The sequence below is a fragment of the Hyperolius riggenbachi genome, chromosome 11 (assembly GCF_040937935.1).
Source record: "Hyperolius riggenbachi isolate aHypRig1 chromosome 11, aHypRig1.pri, whole genome shotgun sequence".
Taxonomy (NCBI): domain Eukaryota; kingdom Metazoa; phylum Chordata; class Amphibia; order Anura; family Hyperoliidae; genus Hyperolius; species Hyperolius riggenbachi.
Window position 1 is genome coordinate 33,694,330 of NC_090656.1, and position 21,995 is coordinate 33,716,324.

Genomic DNA, 21,995 nt, shown 5'->3' on the forward strand with positions numbered 1-21,995 from the left:
TTTTGTCGCCATGCAGTCATAAATGTAATACAGATGAGAGGTTCAATAAACAGGGACCGGAAACGCTAACCCATCACAGATGTTCATTGTTCATGTTACTTGGTTGGGGTCCGGGAGTGTTGCGTAGTCGTTTCCAATCCAGGATTGATTCATTTTAATTTGAGTCAGACGGTCTGCATTTTCTGTGGAGAGGCGGATACGCCGCCGATCTGTGACGATGCCTCCGGCAGCACTGAAACAGCGTTCCGACATAACGCTGGCTGCCGGGCAAGCCAGCACCTCTATTGCGTACATTGCCAGTTTGTGCCAGGTGTCTAGCTTCGATACCCAATAGTTGAAGGGTGCAGATGGATTGTTCAACACAGCTACGCCATCTGACATGTAGTCCTTGACCATCTTCTCCAGGCGATCGGTGTTGGAGGTGGATCTGCACGCTTGCTGTTCTGTGTGCTGCTGCATGGGTGTCAGAAAATTTTCCCACTCCAAGGACACTGCCGATACCATTCCCTTTTGGGCACTAGCTGCGGCTTGTGTTGTTTGCTGCCCTCCTGGTCGTCCTGGGTTTGCGGAAGTCAGTCTGTCGGCGTACAACTGGCTAGAGGAGGGGGAGGATGTCAATCTCCTCTCTAAAGTCTCCACAAGGGCCTGCTGGTATTCTTCCATTTTGACCTGTCTGGCTCTTTCTTCAAGCAGTTTTGGAACATTGTGTTTGTACCGTGGATCCAGAAGGGTATAAACCCAGTAATTGGTGTTGTCCAGAATGCGCACAATGCGTGGGTCGCGTTCAATGCAGTCCTAGGCCGAAGAGGTCATAGCCTAGGGTCACAAAACCTGTTTATTTGGGCAATTTCAATGGTGGCGAGTCTGACGTACATAAATCGCAGCAATGGCCGTTAGCAACGTCTGAATCTCACGAAATGTCTCATGCAGGTAGAAGACATATTGTTAGACTTGGGCTCCAAAGATGGGTTCCCTACATCTCTGCAAACCAGAGTTACAGGGCTCCAAATTTGGTAAAATCCCCCATAGGCTTTCATTGGGCCTCCTATTTACAGTTCCAAAATCTCACATCTTTTCAAAGGGCAATGGCTCAGCAGTACCAAATTTTCTAGTATTTTCTGGTACTGCTGAGCCATTGCCCTTTGAAAAGATGTGAGATTTTGGAAAGTAAAATAGGGAGGCAATGAAAGCCTATGGGGGATTTTACCAATTTTGGACCCCTGTAACTCTGGTTTGCAGAGATGTAGGGACCCCATCTTTGGAATCCAAGTCTAACAATATGTCTTCTACCTGCATGAGACATTTCGTGAGATTCAGACTTTGCTAACGGCCATTGCTGCGATTTATGTACGTCACCATCACTACCATTGAAATAGCCCAAATAAACAGGTTTTTGTGACCCTAGGCTATGACCTCTTCGGCCTAGGGGCCCGAAACTCACCAGTCATGTTCCCCCTAAGGGTCCCTACAATGCTAGAAAATTTGCCACTGCTGAGTAATTGCCCTTTGAAAAGATGTGAGATTTTGGAACTGTAAATAGGAGGCCCAATGAAAGCCTATGGGGGATTTTACCAAATTTGGAGCCCTGTAACTCTGGTTTGCAGAGATGTAGGGAATCCATCTTTGGAGCCCAAGTCTAACAATATGTCTTCTACCTGCATGAGACATTTCGTGAGATTCAGACGTTGCTAACGGCCATTGCTGCGATTTATGTACGTCAGACTCGCCACCATTGAAATTGCCCAAATAAACAGGTTTTGTGACCCTAGGCTATGACCTCTTCGGCCTAGGACTGCATTGAACGCGACCCACGCATTGTGCGCATTCTGGACAACACCAATTACTGGGTTTATACCCTTCTGGATCCACGGTACAAACACAATGTTCCAAAACTGCTTGAAGAAAGAGCCAGACAGGTCAAAATGGAAGAATACCAGCAGGCCCTTGTGGAGACTTTAGAGAGGAGATTGACATCCTCCCCCTCCTCTAGCCAGTTGTACGCCGACAGACTGACTTCCGCAAACCCAGGACGACCAAGAGGGCAGCAAACAACACAAGCCGCAGCTAGTGCCCAAAAGGGAATGGTATCGGCAGTGTCCTTGGAGTGGGAAAATTTTCTGACACCCATGCAGCAGCACACAGAACAGCAAGCGTGCAGATCCACCTCCAACACCGATCGCCTGGAGAAGATGGTCAAGGACTACATGTCAGATGGCGTAGCTGTGTTGAACAATCCATCTGCACCCTTCAACTATTGGGTATCGAAGCTAGACACCTGGCACAAACTGGCAATGTACGCAATAGAGGTGCTGGCTTGCCCGGCAGCCAGCGTTATGTCGGAACGCTGTTTCAGTGCTGCCGGAGGCATCGTCACAGATCGGCGGCGTATCCGCCTCTCCACAGAAAATGCAGACCGTCTGACTCAAATTAAAATGAATCAATCCTGGATTGGAAACGACTACGCAACACTCCCGGACCCCAACCAAGTAACATGAACAATGAACATCTGTGATGGGTTAGCGTTTCCGGTCCCTGTTTATTGAACCTCTCATCTGTATTACATTTATGACTGCATGGCGACAAAATGCAAATTGCTATCCGCACGCTTCTTGTCCTCATGCAAGGCCTGGGTTGTTGTGTTGTGTCTCAAAGCGTGGCCTTCTCCTCCTGCGCCACCCTCCTCCTGTTCCATCACGTGAGCCCTGAGGGGGAAGGTTCACACTTGCAGCATTTTCCCGTGGCTGAAACTCATTCTTGGCCGGCTGCCGCATTGTGCAATAAAGAGCAACATTGTTGGCTTTTTTTGCCCTTCTGCGGAAAACCGCACAATGCTCCCACTGTACTGCGATTGTGCATTGGGAAGCATTACAGTAGAATCTCGTTCTAGTTAACTCTGATATAGTAAACTCAATACCCAGATCCCAACAAATGATGCCCAGTCAGGAAGTCTTAGAGGAAATTGTAGCCAAGTTGGGGAATCCAGTAATCGACCTGTTCGCCACCCTAGAAAACACCAAGGGGGAAGATTTTTGTTCTCTGGATCCTTCCTCTTTAACAGACTGATTAGACACCCTGACAGTCTTTTGACCAGAGGGGCTGCTATATACTTTCTTCCTGTTCAACCTCATTTTGAGAGCATTGAGAAAGATTGAGATCAAACAGGCAGAGGTGCTGTACATTTCTAAATCTTATTAAAGTGGATCCGAGGTGAACTTTTACTCATTGCATAATTGTGTTCCTTTCCTATTGTTTATAGGGCATTCCTCAAGCCAAATACTTTTTTTTTTTTTTTTTAATACTCTTAATTTCCTATAAACTAAAAAAGCCACGCCCACAGGTTTTCAGAGAGCCAAGGCAGTAGCAAGGGCTCATGGGAGCTCAGTCTGGGCAGGAGGAGGGGGAGGTGTTACTAGCCATTGGTTTCAGAGGCAGAGGGGAGGAGGGAGGAGGAGAGGAGATTAGGCTGATAGCTCAAGATGCAGATAAGCCTGCCTCTGTGTAATGTTTACAAACAACATGGCCGCTGTCATTGTATCACAGGAAGAAATAATCATATTCTATTAACCATCTTAGCGGTATGGACGAGCTCAGCTCGTCCATCACCGCCGATGGCTGCCGCTCAGGCCCTGCTGGGCCGATTTTGCTGAAATAAAGAGCAGCACACGCAGCCGGCACTTTGCCAGCCGCGTGTGCTGCCCGATCGCCGCCGCTCTGCGGCGATCCGCCGCGAGCAGCGGCGAAAGAGGGTCCCCCCAGCCGCCTGAGCCCTGCGCAGCCGGAACAAATAGTTCCGGCCAGCGCTAAGGGCTGGATCGGAGGCGTCTGACGTCAGGACGTCGGCTGACGTCCATGACGTCACTCCGCTCGTCGCCATGGCGACAGGAGAAGCCAAACACGGAAGGCTGCTCATTGCGGCCTTCCGTGTTACTTCTGGCTGCCGGAGGCGATCGGAAGAACGCCTCCGGAGCGCCATCTAGTGGGCTTTCATGCAGCCAACTTTCAGTTGGCTGCATGAAATAGTTTTTTTTTTATTTAAAAAAAAACCCTCCCGCAGCCGCCCTGGCGATCTTAATAGAACGCCAGGGTGGTCAAAACGGAAACAGTAAATTCGGGCGCCTGAGGCTAGTGGACAAATCGGGCGCCGCCATTCACTCCTATAATAAATATCGTTTAATGGGCGCCCGATAGGAAAAAAGGGCGCCGGAGAAAATTAACGTTTTAAAAGCGGCGCCCGGAGACTTAATGTTTTATTACTGTTTCTCATGATTACACATTATTTAATGATTTATACATTTTTAAATTTTATTTTTAAACGAAAAACAGTACAATATTTTTTTCAAATATTATTTTTAAACGAAAAACAGTACATTTTTTTATAACATTATTTTTAAACGAAAAAACCAACAGGGGGGTCTTAAGTTTAGGCACCAACAGGGGGGTCTTAGGTTTAGGCACCAACAGGGGGTCTTAGGTTTAGGCACTAACAGGGGGGTCTTAGGTTTAGGCACCAACAGGGGGGTCTTAGGTTTAGGCACTAACAGGGGGGTCTAGGGGTTAGGGGTAGGGGTAGGTACAGGGAGGGTTACTTAGGCACCAACAGGGGGGGTCTTAGGTTTAGGCATCAACAGGGGGGTCTAGGGGTTAGGGGTAGGTACAGGGAGGGTTACTTAGTAATTTTTTTTTTTAAACGTTATTATACGGTTCACTATTTAAACGAAAGATTAACGTTTTTACAATTGCCGATTTAATGCACATTATTTAATGATTTATAACTTTAAAAACCATTAATTTTAAATGAAAAACAGTACAATATTTTTTTAAACGTTATCCATGCTTATCGTTAAAAACCCGGCGCCCTTTTTTTCCCAGCGCCCCTTTTTAACGTACGCGGTTAAAAACTGTTTGCAGCTAGATTTGCTGTGTAAACCATCTAAACTTTACATAAGATATATAGACAAGTTACTTGTTATAGTTAGTTTTTCATCTCGGATCCGCTTTAAGGAGTAGGGGGATAGATACAATTATCTGTAGAAAGAAGAAGTGACTTGGCGCTTTCCTGGTGGGGGGAAAGGGCTCCAGGAGTTTTTCAGAAGGAAAACACCAGTCAAGTAACTATAACTCCATATAAGAAGATGATCCATACAATGTTACATTTAGATTGAATTCGCTCTTTAATGTGGACCTGACAATAGCTGTATAAATACTAACCACGTCTTGGCTGGAAGTGTGCCCTTTGTGGGCTGTGTGGGCATCTTATGAGCCGTACATCTGCTGCTCACTGGAGGGATTGGCTTTTAGCGAATGGCTGCTGACATCTGCAACGGTTAAACAAATTTTCTGCTCAAAGGAGATATATGTGGTATATATAGAAGTCTTTAATTACCCCAATTAGAGCCGTTTTGTGTGTTGTGCTCCCACTGTTTCATATTTTATGGACATTTATAACAGTTATTGCGTTGAGGTTGTGGAAAAATGCGCCATTAAGGGACAATTTTTAAGTGGCTGGTCACAGTGTGACTCCCCTTAATATTCACCTCGGTGTACATAATGCAGTAGAATGTGTGTTTCCCTTAAAGAGAGGTTTAATCTTCCCAGGAAAAAGCAGTGAACAGAAGCCTGTTCTGCTGTGAGAGGAATACAGAGGGTGACATTACTGTCTTCCTGTGTCACCGGATGGAGATGGTTCTATAGCGGGTACAACAATACCACCTATTATTCTCCCCATTATCCCTCATATGAACACGCAGTACAGAAACACCTCGTCACAGGAGGTTGCCAGACTTAAAGCGGGATCCTCACCATAAAAGTATTAAGTGATAAAGATGCTAATGCTGCATTCAAAACTTTCAAAACATTTTCTACTGTTATGGTTTGGAGTTATCACATACCTTAGGTGCACTGGCCCTTTAACCACTTGCCAACCAGGGCTTTCTGCACTGATCGGTGCTGCGTGGGCTCTACAGCCCGCAGCACCGATCAGGAGTGCAGCAGGGTGATCAGACTACCCCCCTTTTTTCCCCACTAGGGGGATGTCCTGCTGGGGGGGTCTGATCGCCGCCGGCTGCAGTTGCTTAGCGGGGGGGGGGGGGGGCTCTTCAAAGCCCCCCTCCGCAGCGTCCTCCGCCGTCTCTCCCGCTCCCTCCCTCTCCCTTCCCCTGTGAGCTGCGCAGGACGGATTTCCGTCCTGCGCATTGAAGGATAGGCTTCAGCCTATCATATGCCGGCGATCCCCGGCCAATCAGAGGCCGGGGATCGCCGATCTGCCTTACGGCGCTGCTGCTGCGCAGCGGCGTATGATGTAAACAGCGGGGATTTCTTCCCCGCCTGTTTACATTTTGCCGGCGAGCCGCGATCGGCCGCTCTCCGGCTGTTCACGGAGACACCCTCCGTGAACTGACATGGAAAGGCCGCTCGATCGAGCGGCCGTTGTTTCCATGGTAACCCGCAGACGACCAGTTTACGCCAATCGGCGTTAGCTGGTCGTCAAGAGGTTAATAGCCATTGCCAAACAGTTGCATGCTGGGGGTCTTTTTATCTATAATATATTTCTCCTCTTCCCTTTAGTTCCCCCTCCTTCTAATGACATAAGGCACTTCCTAGTATAGACCTCAGTGGGAGCATCTGAAGACTCTGGGAGGAGGGCGGGTAACGAATACACAATTAGCAAGAGTGAGGGAGGAAATGATGTCAGGAGGTCAAAGGTAACAAAGATGGAAACTGCCCAGAATAGCATTCTCTGCTTTTTCTTTATAAAATTCACAGGAATTATAATGTGGACAGTGCAATACATCTGTTATGTAAGTAGAACTAGTATTTATCTACTTGTATATGTGTTTTTTTATTTCTAGATTAGCATGGGTGTCACTTGTTCTTTAAAGAGGAACTCCAGCCAAAACAAACATACTGTCATTAAGTTACATTAGTTATGTTAATTAAAATAGATAGGTAATATAATCTCTTACCCACACTGTTTTAAAAGAACAGGCAAATGTTTGATTTCATGATGGCAGCCATCTTTTTGGTTGAAAGGAGGTGACGGGAGCATGAGTTCCAACTGTCCTGTGTCCTGAGCACCTCTCCCAGTTGCTAGGCAACGTGAATAACAACATAGGAAATCCTATCATTCTCTGCACAGCATCAGGGAAAAAAAGCCCGGGCTTTTTTTCTTTGATGGGTGGAGCTTAAATAAAAATGCAGCTAAAAATGATGCTTTGGTAAGAAAAACAAAGTTCTGATGCTGTGAACATGTTAAAGAAACACCAAGCCTTTTCAGTGCTGCGGAGTAGATTTTTAGTCCGGAGGTTCACTTTAAGGCTGGTTTCACACCAGGACGTTGCGTTTTAGGGGACGTTATGGTCGCACAACGTGCCCCTAATGCAACGCCTGGTGCTCTCTGATGTGGACGTCAGAGGGAGCCGCGTTGTGCAGCTCACTCTGGCGTCCGTGATGCCTTGATGCGCACTCTTGGACGCATGCAGCATCACGTGGTCTCGCCGGCCAATCGCTGCACAGAGCGGCCGCTCCAGGAAGTAAACACTGCACGTCACTGAGTGCAGTGAATATTAATTAGCCATGTGCCTGGCCGCTCTCCGCTCCTCCCCAACGTTACTGAGCATGTGCAAGCAGTCTGTACTGCATGCAGTACGTTATATTATGGCGCAGCGTTACACTGTAACGCAACGTGGGCACTGTGAACAGCCCATTGATTTTTCATTGCTGTGCGGTGGGGTGCGTTATAGGCTGCTCTAACGTGCGCCTGTAACGTCCCACTGTGAAACTAGCCTAAAGCAAACCTGTGTTATCCAATACACACCATAATATCCATACCACACATTACGAGTCTAGCCACAGATCACTCCTCTGTTACACAAAGCATATTGCTGATCAATCAGGTAAACAACCTTATTTCAACGTATTATCGGGTATAAACAACTTGAACATAGATCATAACTGCACACATTTGTATGTATTGAACCTTCTTATTCCCAAAAGTGTTATTGCCTTACCACCCATTAACCAACATGCTTAAACAGCTACGCTGACTGTTTTGCATGATTGTGGTCTGCTGAGTGCACTTACTACTCCTCTTCTTGTTACCCTTGATTCTCTTGGTATCTCGCACCTCTTTTTCTGTCTTCTAAAGCTGTTACACAACTGACTTTAAGACCACATCCAGGCCCCCCCCCCCCCCCCCCCCCCCCCCATTTTTGTCACTTATTTTTTATTATGATGTGTTGAATGTTGTCACATTCCTTCCTCAATGCCATTGGCTGGCTTCTTGTGTGGTTTTCAGGTTGTTAGTTTCTCCACCTGATCAAATCCCTTTTTACCAATTCAAAAAATACTGCAGTAGATCACTTGGACAGCAGAAAAAGCATAAACGTAGATTTGGCTTTGAGGTTTTCTTAAAGGGAACCTAAACTGAGAAGGATATGGATTTTTCCTTTTAAAATAATACCAGTTGCCTGACTCTCCTGCTGATTCTGTGTCTCTAATACTTTTTGCCACAGCCCCTGAACAAGCATGCGGATCAGGTGCTCTGACTGAAATCAGACTGGATTAGCTGCATGCTTGTTTCAGGTGTGTGATTCAGCCACTACTGCAGCCAAAGAGATCAGCAGGAGGCCAAGCAACTAGTATTGTTTAACAGGAAACATCCATATCCTTCTCAGTTTAGGTTCTGTAGTAGTAGTTAGTCAGAAGATTTTTGTACCGACTCCACAGCCCTGGTGTATATGCTGATCTCTTTATAAAATGCAAGTTTGATGAGAGATTGGAGTGCCTCCTTTGTATTTATTAGATTATCCAGTGTTCTCCCCAGAATTTTTTTCCAGCCGAATGGCAGGAAAAATTAGCCGGGTGGGGCAAGATGAGACAATGCAGGGCTGGTGCTTCTGTGTGCAACTCTGCTTACATCATAGGAGCAGGAGGTGAGCTGATAACAGCCGGGAGCTCACCAAAACTAGTCGGGGGGAGCACCCGGCTAAAAGAGCCTGGGGAGAACACGGTTATCTGCAGAACAGTTTTAGTTGTCTCAGACTCCCGACAATGGCTGTAACTGATCCAGAGGCAGTTGCTCTTATTAGAAGCTATGGGGAATATTTACATATTGTATGACATTGTTTATTGCATGTAAAGTGCTGTTTGCATTAGTAGATGTGAAGCAGGTTTATATATCTCTTCTTGTACGTCCGCAGGAGATGAGCGGGGTGCTGAAAAGCATGCTCTCCGAGTGGTTCTCTACCGGATTCCTCCATCTGGAGAGAATAACCTGGCAGTCCCCCTGCGAAGTGCTGCAGAAGATCAGCGAGTAAGTTCTCCGCAAATACCCAATCACATGACCCCCCCCCCCCCCCCTCCCAACTTACTCTGATACCAATTTAAAGGACAACCGAGGTGACATGTGATATGATGCACACAAATAACTAGGCTGTGTTCCTTTCTTTCTTTCCCTGCCTGAAAAAAGTTAAATATCAGGTATGCAAGTGACAGTTTCTGTCCGGGTCGGGACCGGGTCAGACTTTAGCATAACCCTCACTGATGAGTAATCCAACCTAATAAAACCTAAGCGTCTCTGCGTCCTGTCCCTGTGTGTGTGTCCGTGCATTTGCGCTACTGCGCATGTGCCGCACGGACAGCCGTTGGGACAGGAGCAGGACGGGCAAGGGGGCCGGCCGTGTGCGCGTGCAGTGATGACAGACCTAGAGCCCGTTATTAAATGGGCTAAGGTCACTAGTTACAGCCATAAAACGCTTTCCTGTCAGTAAATGGCTTCTGAGAGCAGGAAAGAGATAAAAAGGGTCAATGATTCATAGATTTAAGCTCTGGCATACTGCAATGAAGCTGTCATTGAGCAGAGACAATGAAACAGTAAAAACGTAAAAACTAGATTTAAATATAAAATTAAAAATATCTAAAAAAGTCATTTTTAGGAGAATGAAGATAGATGCATTTGTTTTTCTCATCCATTTATTTTCACCTCGGATGGACTTGTGCTTCATTTATACTACAGCCCTGATCATAATACAGCCTCATAGTGGGCTCTGGTGTTGCTGGCGTAGTGGGTGGTGCCGATAGTGGATTCTGCTGGCATAGTGGGTGTTGCAGTATAAGCTGTTTGTCTGTGCCTGTACTCATAGTAAACTATTTGTAGTGTGTAGGGCTGTGGAGTGGGTACCAAAATTTTCTCGACTTCACAGTTTGATTCCATTAATTGCTCTAATCTGCATATAACTATCTTGTTAATTGAAAGTATGTAACGTAGGAGGCATTTCATCAGTGCTCAAATCTTAGGAATTTTTAAGCTTTATTAAGATGGCATCTACTTTTTGGAACAAAAAAAAGCTCCTGGCCAGGAAGCTGTCACTTTAGCCTGCCAGCCTCCCCTGGCCTGTCACTGCCAACATGAATTCCACAGCATGTAATCTGTATAATAAGATTCACTGGAGGCCCATATCAGCTGTGTTTCAGCGTGTAGCCCTGCAACCTTGCAGAAAAAGGCCTTTACCTTTTCTGTATATGGTAGAGAAAAGGCAAGGGCCGTTTTCTGCAAGGGGGCAGATGATGATCTATGCAGCGGAACCCAGCTGATTCTGGGTTCCAGTGAATCTTAGTAAACAGACAGTGGCCTCAATTCACGGAGCATTATCAAACACTTTACCAAACGTTTGATAATTTACCTCATGGGTAAAATCTCATTTTAAATTCACTAAGGTGTTATATATTTGTCAAATGTTTTACCGATAAAACGTTCAACAAATATATAACACCTTAGTGAATTCAAAATGAGATTTTACCCATGAGGTAAATTATCAAACGTTTGATAAAGTGTTTGATAATGCTCCGTGAATTGAGGCCAATGTGTCGGGACATTCTAACTTTTAAGCATTAACGTACCTCTGTCTTTTTTTTTTTTGGGGGGGGGGGGGGGGGGGGTTATGTACACCAGAGAAGTATTTTTAACTAAACTTAGGATATACAGTAGCTGTAGAGTAGCTGTGAAACAGAAATCAAAACCAGTCCTTGGGAAGAGTACTTGTAGAGGGTGCAGACAGGAACAAAGAACGTTGATTCGCCCATAGGCAATCTAACTTGTGGGCACAAGAGTGATGTGCAGATACTCTGTGGGGGAATGAGGAGATTCTTCCTCTATCACACATTCTTCATGCACAATCTGCACCAGGTTTATGGGTGATAGAATACACCTCTGATGGGGGGGGGGGGGGGGGGGGGGTAGGGGAATTCAAATAAAAATTATACATACCTGTGGCTTCCTCCAGCCCCCTCCAGGCTGGTCGCTCCCTCACCGTCGTCCTGCGCCATCTAGATGCTCCACAATTCCGCCCCAAAGTCCTGTGCTGTCACATAAGGTACAGAGGTATCCTGAGCACTGCAGTAACGTGGCTGTGTTTGCAGGTACGAGGCCGTGCATCCGGTCAGGAACTGGACAGACATGAAGCGGAGGGTCGGACCCTACAGGAGATGCTTCACTTTTACCCACAGCGCTATGCCTGGGGAGCCGCTGATTGTTCTCCATGTAGCTCTGATGCAACATATTACAGGAAGCATCCAGGTGAGACTGTTTACATGGGACCGCTCTGTACAATGGGCAATCCCATCTTTCCTTGCGACAAGACCACCCAATATCTGCATAGAGTAATGTCTACATGTGTGTATAGGAGACGCAGGCTGCAGCATCTTGCTGCATATAATCCAACCACTTCTGCTTTACATCCGGGTGTAATACTACTCCCCTCATCATCACCTCCCATCCTTCTGCATAGAGTGCAATCACTTCTGCTTCACTGAGACATCACATCAAATCTCTGGTACCAACCTTCAGGAATAATGCTAACCCTCCCCTCCCCATACTGCAGGGAATGTGTATAGTACTACCAATGTTCAGCCTGATGTTCATCAAAATTAAAAGGCAAAACACTCTCTTGTTTGGCTGAGGAGACACTGCTGGAATGTTTATAGTGTTGTTACTTCGGTCTGATTTGCAGCTGAATAAAACAGACTTTACACTATGGCTGCTGTTTAGAATGCAGTCTTAAAAATTAAAGAGAAACCATAAGCAAGAATTGAACTTCATCCCACTCAGTAGCGGATACCCCCTTTTTACATGAGAAATGTATTCCTTTTCACAAACAGACCATCAGGGGGCGCTGCATGGCTGATTTTGTGGTGAAACCCCTCCCACAGTGTGATGTCAGCGCCTTACAGCCCTGAGGTACTGACATCACACTGTGGGAGCCTTGATGAATTGTGGGAAATAACAACTGTTTACGGCTGCCAAAAAAGCAAGCAGCATCTCCTTCCAGTGACATCACCTGTCAGCAGTAAAAATGTCACCATGTGATTTATGTCAGAATGTAAATCAGGGAGAGGAAAGCTTTTACAATGGGCAAACACTGACTAAATCATTTGTACATAATTATTGTAAAAATGAAGCACTTTTTAATTACATTATTTTCAATTGAGTTCTTTAAGTTAAACTGCTACTGATGTTGTATTTACCATTAGTACTACACAAACCATCATCTCATAAATGTATTTTCAGTCATCAGAAAAACAAACACAATGGCCTCAATTCACTAAGCTTATCTCCTGTCTATAATAACTCTTCTAGAGTTGTTACCATGGTGATAAGGCATGTAGTATTCAGGAAACATTTTACCTCAGGCAAACCTAAAGTTAACACTTCTGTCTTTAAGTTAACTCTTCAATCCTTAAAATAACTCCACAGTTAAAGACAGGCTGTTTATTAACTGCGTATGAAAATAACTACAGAGGAGGTAAATTAACTACAGGGGAGGTAACTTAAGGAATGAAGAGATAAGATAACTCTCTCACTGTGTGGAGGTACATTTTCTCTTGTCTTATTATCTCCAGCATGATCTTAGTGAATTAAGGCCAATGAAACCAGAGCCAGTTCAGTGTAGTATCTTGTGAATGTTGGAGTAACCACAAGTGACCACCAATAGATGAAGAAATGAAACCCATCCTGACTCTGATTAAGAAGTAATATCCCCTCACTAAGAGTGGCTATTGAATAAGATCAGTAGAACGGAGGCACCAACAAGGTTTAAAACAGTTTAAAATGGGAGGTATGGTTTAGTTCATGCACAAATCTGCACATTTCCAGTCCTGTCAGTTTTTTATCAGTTTTACCTGACTGGATCGGAACTGTACACCTTTTATGTGTGAACACAGCTACAGAAACGCATATAAAAGTGACATGACTTGACTGGACTGCAAATGTACACCTCTTATGTGTGAACCAAGCCTTAGTGTGGCCTAAGTGATACTCAAAACAGGTTAGGACGTATTTCATGGGAAGATCATAAGGCAAAAAATACGACTGTCTCCACTGTGGTGCGAGTGTGCCAGGCGCCTCCGTCCAGAGCCGGATTAAGGCTAAATGGGGCCCTAAGCAAAGTAACAGATTTGGGCCCCCCCATCATGTCGTAATAGAATCAGAAGATGTAGCTGCACAGCAACATGCTGCACACACTGGGGCAGCCGAGCTACTGGTTGCTATGGGCAACAGCCCGCTTTCCTCTGTGGGTGCACAATGCAGGGAATAGCAGCGGCAAAATGCAGAGTGATAGATGAATGGCGGGGACATTTGCACTCAGGGCTGGGATACCCCTGCGAAGAGGGAGCCAGATATCACAGCAGCAGCACTTTCCCCCTGCATCTCCAGCCTGGCAATAGCAGAAAGCTCTGGACACCGCCAAACCGGAAGCAGTTCCCCAGACAGAATTACATAACCACCTCCACCACCAAACAACCGCTTTCCTCCCAAACTAGACAGCCACCATGCAGCCTCCATCCCAGTGAATACGATAGTCCAGCAGAGAAGGCAGCTGCAGCGGGGGAGAATGACAGCACCAGATGACTCACATTCACCTATTGCGATCCAAGCAATAGAGGTCCCGTCATCCGGAGCCCATCTGTCTCCTCTAGAGTGCTGCCGCTCTGTTACTACTACTATTACTACTTCCTACTTCCTGTCTGATCTGAGAATCAGGAGGTTCAGAGCGAGTGGCTGCATTGTAGAAGAGACAAATGGGTTTCAGATGATGGGATCTCTATCGCTTGGATCATGGATAGGTGAGTGAGCGTTTGCCATCTGCTGCTATCATTCTTGCTGCAGCTGTGGTTCTCTGTGGGAAGGGAGGGCGGAGTGGGCAGCGGTAGAGCGCACAGTAGCAGGAGGGGGACCTAGGAGGAGAGCCTGGCTCTGAAGACAATCAGCAGCACATGGCATCATTTGACAAGACAAGACAAATAACATTTATATACTGAGGCGCTAAACCTTGTACTACAGGAATTTTGTTGTCCCCATTTTGTTTGCTTGATGAAGCGGGCTTGACCTGCGAAACGCGTTGCACTATTGTTTGGGGTACCATTTAATAAATGTATTGATTCATATGAAGACAGGATTTCGTGTCTGCTTTTGGGAGGCAAGCCCACCACTTCCTCCAAGCTTTTTTAAAGTTTTTATCAAATTTTATCCTGCTGGCGCCTCTGTTCTACATACAAACATTTATATCGCGCTTTTCTCCTGGCGGACTCAAAGCGCCAGAGCTGCAGCCACTAGGACGCGCCCTATAGGCAGTAGCAGTGTTAGAGAGATTTGCCTAAGGTCTCCTACTGAATAAGTGCCGGCTTACTGAACAGGCAGAGACGAGATTCGAACCCTGGTCTCCTGTGTCAGAGGCAGAGCCCTTAAAGCAGGGGTCTCAAACTCGCGGCCCGCGGGCCATTTGCGGCCCTCGATACAATATTTTGTGGCCCGCGCCGGCAAAAGCTGCCTTATAGTTCGCTTCAGTGCTCCCAAGTAATCCGATGCATCCCCGCCGCTAAACAAGGGCTGCAGAGCCCCCAAATCGCTCGGGGGGCAATCCGCCGGCATTTCATGGAAGGGGCAGAACTTTCAGCTTCAGCTCTGCCCCTCCTAACATCAATCGCCGCACGGATCACCGCCTCTCCCCACCCCTCTCTGTGAAGGAAGAGTGAGAGGGGCGGGCAGAGGCGGCGATGCGCCACGATTGACGTCAGGAGGGGCAGAGCTGAAGCTGAAAGCTCTGCCCCTTCCAGGAAATGCCGGCGGATTGCCCCTTGGGTGATTTGGGGGCTTTGCAGCCCTCGTTTTGCGGCGGGGACACGGCGGATTACTTGTAATGGGAGCATTGAAGCCAACTATAAGGTAAAATAGGCAAAATAGTTCGCTTCAGTGTGAATTTGATTTTGAAATAAAAATCATTGCGTGGGGGGGGGGGGGGGGGTCAGTTGCGGATTGTGAAATCCCTTATGCGGCCCAGCCTCATCCTGACTTTGCCTCCTGCGGCCCCCAGGTAAATTGAGTTCGAGACCCCTGCCTTAAAGGGACTCCGAGCAGTGCCTGTGAGTATGCCTTTAAGCATACCCACAACTAATTAATTACATCCTCACACCTACCAGCATGATGTTTATAATTATATCCCCCTGGGTTCCTTATATTTCATTGCATTGTGCTGAATCGAGCTGCCGACTTTGGAGAAAAGTCTTTTTGTGTAATACAATGTAACTATGGAAAGATGCATATCATTTTGAAGCTCTCTTTCTCCTCTCTTTCCAATGATAGATAAACTGTCACCCTACGCCTTTTAGTTTTCACAATTTTCGCAATCGAAATTGCCGCGGCCGCGATTTCGTTCGCGAAAATAGCGAAAACTAAAAGGCAGCGGTTTATATATCATTGGAAAGAGGAGAAAGAGAGCTTTAAAATGATATGCATCTTTCCATAGTTACTGCATTGCTCAGAGTCCCTTTCACCATTATACCATCCAGCCACCGCTGACAGGATGGCGAGGGCTGGTTTATGTGCTGATGGGGCCCCTTTGACTCTGAATGGGGCCCCAAGCGACTGCTTTTGTTGCCTGGTCTTTTGCTCGAGGCACCTCGTTAATTGTTGATGTTTGCTTTGAGACCTGTTCTACTTGGCCAATTTCCTGTTAGCAGAATGAGGCCTTACATCCGCTTGCCCTTGAAGTCCCGCCTCTACATATAGACACATGGTGTCAGACTTCCTTGGTCATGCAAGGCAGCCATAGAACCAGTCCTTGAAGGGCCGCAGCCAATCGTTGATGTGGTCCTGTTCCTCCATTATTGAAGGGCCTCTCTCCTAGAATGCTTCTGAACTTTGGTGTTCATTTACAGCGTACATGGCCGCGCATCTAAACCAAGCTGCACCTGACTGACACTACCTGCACGGAGGCATTGCAGCTCCATGCAGCTGGTGTCAGCTAGGTGCAATTGTGTAAGAATAAAGCATTGGCTTTATTATGAGGAGAAAAGGCAGCTAGTTCGCTGAGCTGAAGTCTTGCATTCAGATGTCCATGGAAGGTGGAGTGAGTCAGACTTTGGCACGCCGTGTGTCTCCCGCTGAGGGGAAAGGACAGAAGGAGCCACACACAGCTCATCAGAATAAGAACTCTGATCTCTGGAGAAAAGAAGCGGGCTGGAAAAAGATACTCCTGTAGCTGAATCACATCAGATAATTCTTCTAGCTGTTACAATGAAGTGATCTACAGAGGTCATTCTCCAAGCTTGACCACAATACCGCTACACATATGCAGAGTATAGAAGACAGAAGGGGTCGGCACTAAATGCACTGGGTCCAATGGATGAGGGTATCAGGTGAAGGACTGTGCCTCCGGATTGCACAGAGCATTCATTAATAACCACAATAGAAAGACTAGAACATTTTGGGCACCAGGCATCTGATGAAGCGGGTATAGCCCTCACACAGTGTCTGCTTGTATGAGGCTGGGATAAAGGGGATTTGTGGATATCCTGTGGTGTGGTGCCCGGACCTTTCTAGCCCTTCCATTATTGTTACACGTGTGGGAGTAGAGCTATGCACGTGTGTGTGTGTGTGTGTGTGTGTGTGTGTGTGTGTGTAGCTACCTCTCTCAAAGGTGCTCCGTACTTGGCTCAATATACACCTTTAGCACTATATTTGGCCTGAGGAAGTGGGTGCATACCCCCAAAACACGTTTCCTGTGCGTATTAAAATTCAAATTTATTTGAACTTCTTGACATTGTCGTTACTGAAGTAAGGCACCTTTTCCCTATTTTTATTTTTTTTTACTCCGTTTTATTTACCATTGGGCGCTTCTTAACCCCTGTATGTGTGTGGGATTAGAGCTACACGTATGTGGGAGTAGAGGTGTGTGTGTGTGTGTATGTATAGAGTGTGTCTATGAGTAGAGCTACATGTATGGGAGTAGAGCTACATGTGTGGGGGTAGAGCTTCATGTATGTAGGAGTACAGCTACACATGTGTTGGAGTAGAGCTACATGTATGTATGAGAATAGAGCTACGCAGGTGTGTGGGAGTAGAGGGGAGCTATTCATATAAGTTGCAGGCACATGGCTGATACACGTGTGTAAGGAGTAGAGCAATTCTTGCACCCTACACCAGATATAAGAAACTTGTCGCTGTCAAGCCTAAAGTGAGATACATTTTAGGTGGAGGGTGGAGTTGTGCAGTTTTGGTAGGTAGCATATTTCACACTGATATATTTGTATTTTTAAACCTTTTATGTTGTGCTTCCAGGCAATAGTGAAAGAGATCCCACCACTGGAAACTGAGGATGGAAACAAGATCAAATCTGCTATTTTCTACTCCATCAGCTCCACTCAGCAAGGCCTGCAGGGGGTGGAGCTAGGCAATTACCTTATCAAGCGTGTTGTGAAGGAGCTCCAGGTTAGTCACATATGTTCTCTTTCCTTCACACCTGTTCCAGGAAACGAGACTGCATGTTGCAGTAACAGATATGCTGACCCTAATCTCAGGGCAGCTTATGTTCCTGTCCTGTGTGGGAGTGGCCATCTTGCTGTTGATGTCAGCACTGTGCATAGCAGCATGGTTTAATCCATTACAGGTATATTTCTCCTCATGGGCGGTGCTAAACTGGGGCACGCTTGGGCACTTGGCCCCCCGGGAATCAATGTGCCCCCCTTGCTCAGTAACATACAGTTAACGGTTTCCAGGCACCAGCTATGTACAATGAACAGGATAGGGTCTGTAAAATACTCTCCATGTCAGGCGTTAAAGAGATACTTAAGTCAAGGGGGGAAAATGAGTTTAACTCACATGGGGCTTTCCTCAGCCCCCTGCAGCTGATCGGTGCCCTCGCAGCCCCGCTCCGACGCTCCTGGACCTGCCGGCGGCGACTTCCGGTTTCGCCGTCACCGGGCGACAGGCATGGGAACGCGAGTGATTCTTCGCGTTCCCAGCCACAATAGCACCCCCTATGCTGCTATTGCCAGAAGGCCGCAATAGCAGCATAGGCGAGGGCACCGATCAGCTGCAGGGGGCTGAGGAAAGCCCCAGGTGAGTTAAACTCATTTCCCCCCCTTGACTTAAAGGGAAGGTCCAAGCAAAAAAAAAAAAATGAGTTTCACTTACCTGGGGCTTCTACCAGCCCCATGTAGCCATCCTGTGCCCTCGTAGTCACTCACTGCTGCTCCAGTCCCCCGCTGGCAGCTTTCTGACCTCGGAGGTCAGGGCCGCATTGCATACATTTTTACGCATTCCAGCTAGTGCAGGAACAAAAATGTATGCGTTGCACCACTAACGCGTAAAAATGTATATGTTAATGTTCCTGCACTAGCGGGAATGCGTAAAAATGTACGCAATGCGGCCCTGACCTCCGAGGTCAGAAAGCTGCCAGCGGGGGACTGGAGCAGCAGTGAGTGACTACGAGGGCACAGGATGGCTACATGGGGCTGGTAGAAGCCCCAGGTAAGTGAAACTCATTTTTTTTTTTTTGCTTGGACCTTCCCTTTAAGTATCCCTTTAACTCACCTGGGGCTTTCCTCAGCCCCCTGCAGCTGATCGGTGCCCTCGCCTATGCTGCTATTGCGGCCTTCTGGCAAACTAGAGTTTGTGTTACAGTCAGGAAGTTTAGAATCACAAGAGCAGCTTGTATAGCAAGTAAGGGTTAAAACGTGCAAGCAAACTAGCCAAGTAAATCTGGAGGTAACTTTTCTCCAGTAATAACGCCACCATTAGGGCAATCTACTCTGCTCAAAAGACTCTGAGTTCTGTTTGCAATGTTTGCATTTGGTTCATATAATTGCTGAACTAGTAAGCCGTAATTTTATCACCTGAGTTAAGGAAAAAACATCTAAAGCTCTTCATACAAACATCAATTTTTAAACACATAAATGGGCCCCACCAGCCAACCATCGTGCTACCCCACTTCCTACAAAGAAGTGCATATTTTCTGTCAGTGTCTGCATAAGGGAGATAACGATTCTTCCTCCAACAGGGAGCTGCAAGTGACTGCATACAGGACTTGGCTGTCCTGACCACACAGTTCTGTGGAAACCAGCGGTGAAGCCTGGGTACCCACCTAAAAACACTGATGCAGATACCAATGGTGAAGCCTGGGTACTGACTCCTAGCATAGCTTCTGAGAATACTGAAATAATGTCAGTCATTGTAAACCCTTTTAAAGAGTAACTGTCAGGCTACAAAAGCTAATTTAAACCTCTATTCTCCTGTGTTAAACAGTTTAGAAGGAAGCCAAAAAGGCATTACTGAAGATAAAAATCTCTCTTACATTTGATGTGTGCTTATCAGCAAAGCTGTTATTCCCAAGCTGTTAAGAAGACGCAAGCCGCATACCATACTGCAAAGCATTCTGGGGCTCTCCCCTCTGCTGCTAATGAGAAGTTACAGGGTCAAGTAACAATAGCATGTAACTCAGTCCAGCACACAGCACTGATAAATCTCCCTGCAGAGTACACTGCAGGAGTCCGCTATTGTTCCTAGCCACATGGCTAATTAATATTCACTGCACACTAGTGTTATTCAGTACAAGCTTTTCTGTGATCGGGAAGCAGGCAGGACATGACGACACATTTGGCTTCATAGGAGACAAACATGGAACCTGCCATGAGCTGTCAGGAGCATCATTCTCTGCAAATACTATATAAAAATCCTGTGAAATCCAAACGTGGACAGTGAAATGCATATGTAATGTAAGTACAGCCTATATTTAGCTACTGATATATGTGTTTATTTTCTCTGAGACCTTATACCTAACAGCTCCTCTTTAATAATTGTTCACACATTGCAGCCAGCAGTAAGCTGGACATTTCTGGCTGGTCTAGTGATATTTCTGTCAGTCAGGAGTAGACTACCGAGGAGTATGTAGATGTAATATAAGGGCAGTATATTGATATAATCAATCAGCAGACGGAGGTTTTCCAATCCACCATGGAATAGTATGTCAAAGATTAACAATAATCCTCAGCGCTAGGGCTGCACGATTTTAGGTAAAAATTGAAATTGCGATTTTTCTCTCAAAAATTGCGATTTCAATTTTTTTCACGATTTTTTTTCAAATCGAGCTTTGGCACTAAATTCACTATGCCCCCAGTATAGTTTAGCCAGATACTGCGGGCGGATGATTGCTTTAAGAGAAACTCCGACTCTTGAACTTTATCCCAATCAGTAGCTGATACCCCATCACAAATGGATCATCAGGGGGCTCTATATGGCTGATATTGTGGTGAAACCCCTCCCACAAGAACAAGAAAAGAACGTACTCTTGGCAGTTTGCTGTCTGTAAACCTTGCTGCATTGTGGGAAATAGCTGTTACCAACTGTCAAAAACCATGCAGCAGCTACTGTCAGCAGTGTTCACTGGTGTTCCTTTTTAAGAGCCGGGCAGCAGGGGCGGTTCATGTGAGGGCAGCGGGGGGCGGTTCACGTGAAGACGATATAGTTATCGTCACTATCTGCAGTTTTCAGAGTGCCCGCCCGCTGCCCGCACGCTTGACTGGCTGCACCGCTGTGCGCCGATTGGCCAGCAGTGTATATGTATTGTGGTTAATGAGCGGGGGGCGGTTCCATTCGAGAGAGCGGCACACACAGCTATACCAATCGCTGGGTAGCGATGGAATGACAGCAGTGGTAGGCGGAGCTGTACAGAGTGTACAGCTCCGCCTACCGCTGCCGTCATTGCATCGCTATCCAGCGATTGGTAAAGCTGTGTGCCGCTCGCTCGAGTGGACCCGCCCCCCGCTCATTAACCACAATACATATTCACTGCTTCTGGTGGCTCTGGCCAATCGGCGCACAGCGGAAGGCGGGCCAGACAAGCGTGCAGGCAGCGGGCGGGCACTCAGTAAAAACCGAGGATACTGACGATCACCAGATCGTCTGGGCACGAACCGCGGTTTCGGTTTTGAACTGAAAAACCGTGCAGCCCTACTCGGCGCTCTCCATTGCACTCTCGCACACTGTGAAGCCTACAGACACCCTGTGCACAATAATGGAGAAAGTGACCGTCACCCAAAAAAACATATATGCAGAAGTCAGGGCTAAGTTCAAACACAGGTGGGTACACTTTATTGCAACAACTCAAAATTATTAAAATAAAACACAAACTCACATTGTGGGTCCATGCACACTGGCAAAAGGGTCCAGTGTGCATGGACCTACAATATTGAGCTCAGGGTCTCTGCAGGCTTCACAGTGTGCAGGAGGACTAGACTATCTGAGGATGTTCCAGAGATTCCCCATTGCTTATTTACTATAATCAACTGTCAGGCAACTAGTTTTCATATGAGCGCATACCTACTGCACATGAGCAGTCCGGTCCATGCCAACGAAGTAGGGATGCATGGGACCTAGGAATTCCTCAGACGTGAGTGGTTCCAAAGGGCTATTAGGCCAAAAAGCTACACAGGAGGACGGCGCTGGAATAATGGACTATTCAGAGCCTTCCCACTGCTACGTAGGCATCAAAACTGAAGTGACAAACCGTTCATGTTGGACACTATGACTGAGGCGGAGCTAAGTGCCATGGTTACTCCTTTTAAATATACTACATGGTACCTCAAGGAGCATATTGCTAATACACTGGGCCCTCTAGACTTTGGGGTATGAGTTCTATGAGACATCTGAGTACCCCCTCGTTCGA

General features: G+C 46.6%; 1 protein-coding gene across 1 annotated transcript in view; it reads left to right on the plus strand.

Moving 5' to 3' along the window:
* Positions 1-21,995, plus strand: part of MLYCD (malonyl-CoA decarboxylase) — a 52,937-nt gene that overhangs the window by 8,702 nt on the left and 22,240 nt on the right. The window contains exons 2-4 of the mRNA XM_068260789.1: positions 9,198-9,310; positions 11,416-11,572; positions 17,612-17,761. Of these exons, the coding sequence (XP_068116890.1) occupies positions 9,198-9,310; positions 11,416-11,572; positions 17,612-17,761 (420 nt within the window). The remainder of the gene's footprint in view (positions 1-9,197; positions 9,311-11,415; positions 11,573-17,611; positions 17,762-21,995) is intronic.